At 57.0% G+C, this 1,364-nt stretch overlaps 1 protein-coding gene across 1 annotated transcript in view; it reads right to left on the bottom strand.

Annotated features, from left to right (window-relative positions):
• The window catches only part of DEF6 (differentially expressed in FDCP 6 homolog (mouse)), a 22,135-nt gene that overhangs the window by 2,874 nt on the left and 17,897 nt on the right, over window positions 1-1,364 (bottom strand). Inside the window, exon 7 of the mRNA XM_010848724.1 lies at window positions 868-1,279. Within this exon, the coding sequence (XP_010847026.1) occupies window positions 868-1,279 (412 nt within the window). The remainder of the gene's footprint in view (window positions 1-867; window positions 1,280-1,364) is intronic.

The following is a 1,364-nucleotide window of genomic DNA, read 5'->3' as shown; positions in this document are numbered from 1 at the left end:
TTTCCCCAGGGCTTTGTGAGGCCAGCCCAGCTAGTTATCTCTGGATGAGGGTCTGGGGAGTTCCTTCATGTCAGGTTTTCCTGATCTGATCCCCTTCTGAAAACCTGACTAGGTCAGATAAGGATCAGTGAACCACATGGGGGAAAGGGGCTCAAGTCATCCCCTTATTAGCACCAGCCTTAATAGTTATTATTATACATTGTAATATAATGTTTTTTAATTATAATTAGGCTAGTGCTAGCAAGGAAACGACCATAATTATAATTGTTAGAGCAATTATAACTCAGAAGTATTTCCTTAGTTGATCCTCCTTTCCACACCTCTATAAACCAAGTTCTATTGGCATCAACATGTCACAGGTAACTGAGGCACAGAAAGGCCAAGTAACTTACCTGAGATCACAGGGTTCCTAAGAGGCAGAGCTGGTATGGAACCCACAGTGTCTCGACTCCAGATCTAGATCTCTTAAATCTTAAATCTAGTTGCCTCTACACCTCTAGTCCGTCTCCAAGTTCATCCTGTCTTCTTCCCATCCTACCTTCTCCAGACTGGCCTTATTATAAATTCAGATCAAGTCAGGTCCCACATAGTCCAACCTCGGTCCAAATTCATCCCCAGACACAAGGTCTTTAGCAGCTCCTCTGTCAAGGTCCCGCCCCCTAGCCAGTCAAGGTCTCCCAACCTGGCTTCACTCTACACCTATCACTCTGCTCCATCCTTCCCAATTCGAAGGCTCGGGCCCCGCCCCACACCGTCTCTCCTCTCAAGCCACCCTTCTGCCTGGTCCCTTACCCCATAGGCCCTGTCCCCATCCCGTACCTATCTCTGTTTCCCGCCAAAATCCCTCAAGACAAGCCCCACCTCTACGCATATCCCACAGTGCGTGGCTCCGCCCCCAGCCCAGGCCCCGCCCCCCGGCGCTCAGCACCTGGCGGGCCCTCACCCCTCGGCCCACCGCCTCCCCCCGGGTGCAGCCACACCTGCTCCGCCTCGCGCAGCTGGACCTCGAGCGCCTGCTGGAGCTCCCGGTGCTGGCTGCGGCGCCGCCCCCCCTCCTCCCCCATTAGGCGCTCCGCCTGCCGCTGCGCCTCCTGCAGCAGCTCCAGCTCCTGAAGCTTCCTCTCCTTCTCCTCCTGCAGCTGCTGCAGCCGCAGCATCTCCTCCTCCTTGGCAGCCCGGCGCCTCTCTCGCTGCCCCCGCTGCTCGCGCCGCTTCTGCTTCAGGTCCTTGTGCAGCGACGTCTTCCCCTCGGCCTGCAGCCGGATCGCCGTCTGGATGGCTGCGGAGGGAGCGGGAGGGGCTAGCCGGGGACAGGGGGGCCTCCAGGGAGCCCACCGCCAGAAAGGGGCCTTTGGAGTGGCTCC

Source organism: Bison bison, unplaced genomic scaffold (assembly GCF_000754665.1).
Source record: "Bison bison bison isolate TAMUID 2011002044 unplaced genomic scaffold, Bison_UMD1.0 scf7180017864270, whole genome shotgun sequence".
Lineage (NCBI taxonomy): Eukaryota > Metazoa > Chordata > Mammalia > Artiodactyla > Bovidae > Bison > Bison bison.
Note: the sequence above shows the minus strand (reverse complement) of the source record. Positions and strands in the feature narration are given on the sequence as shown.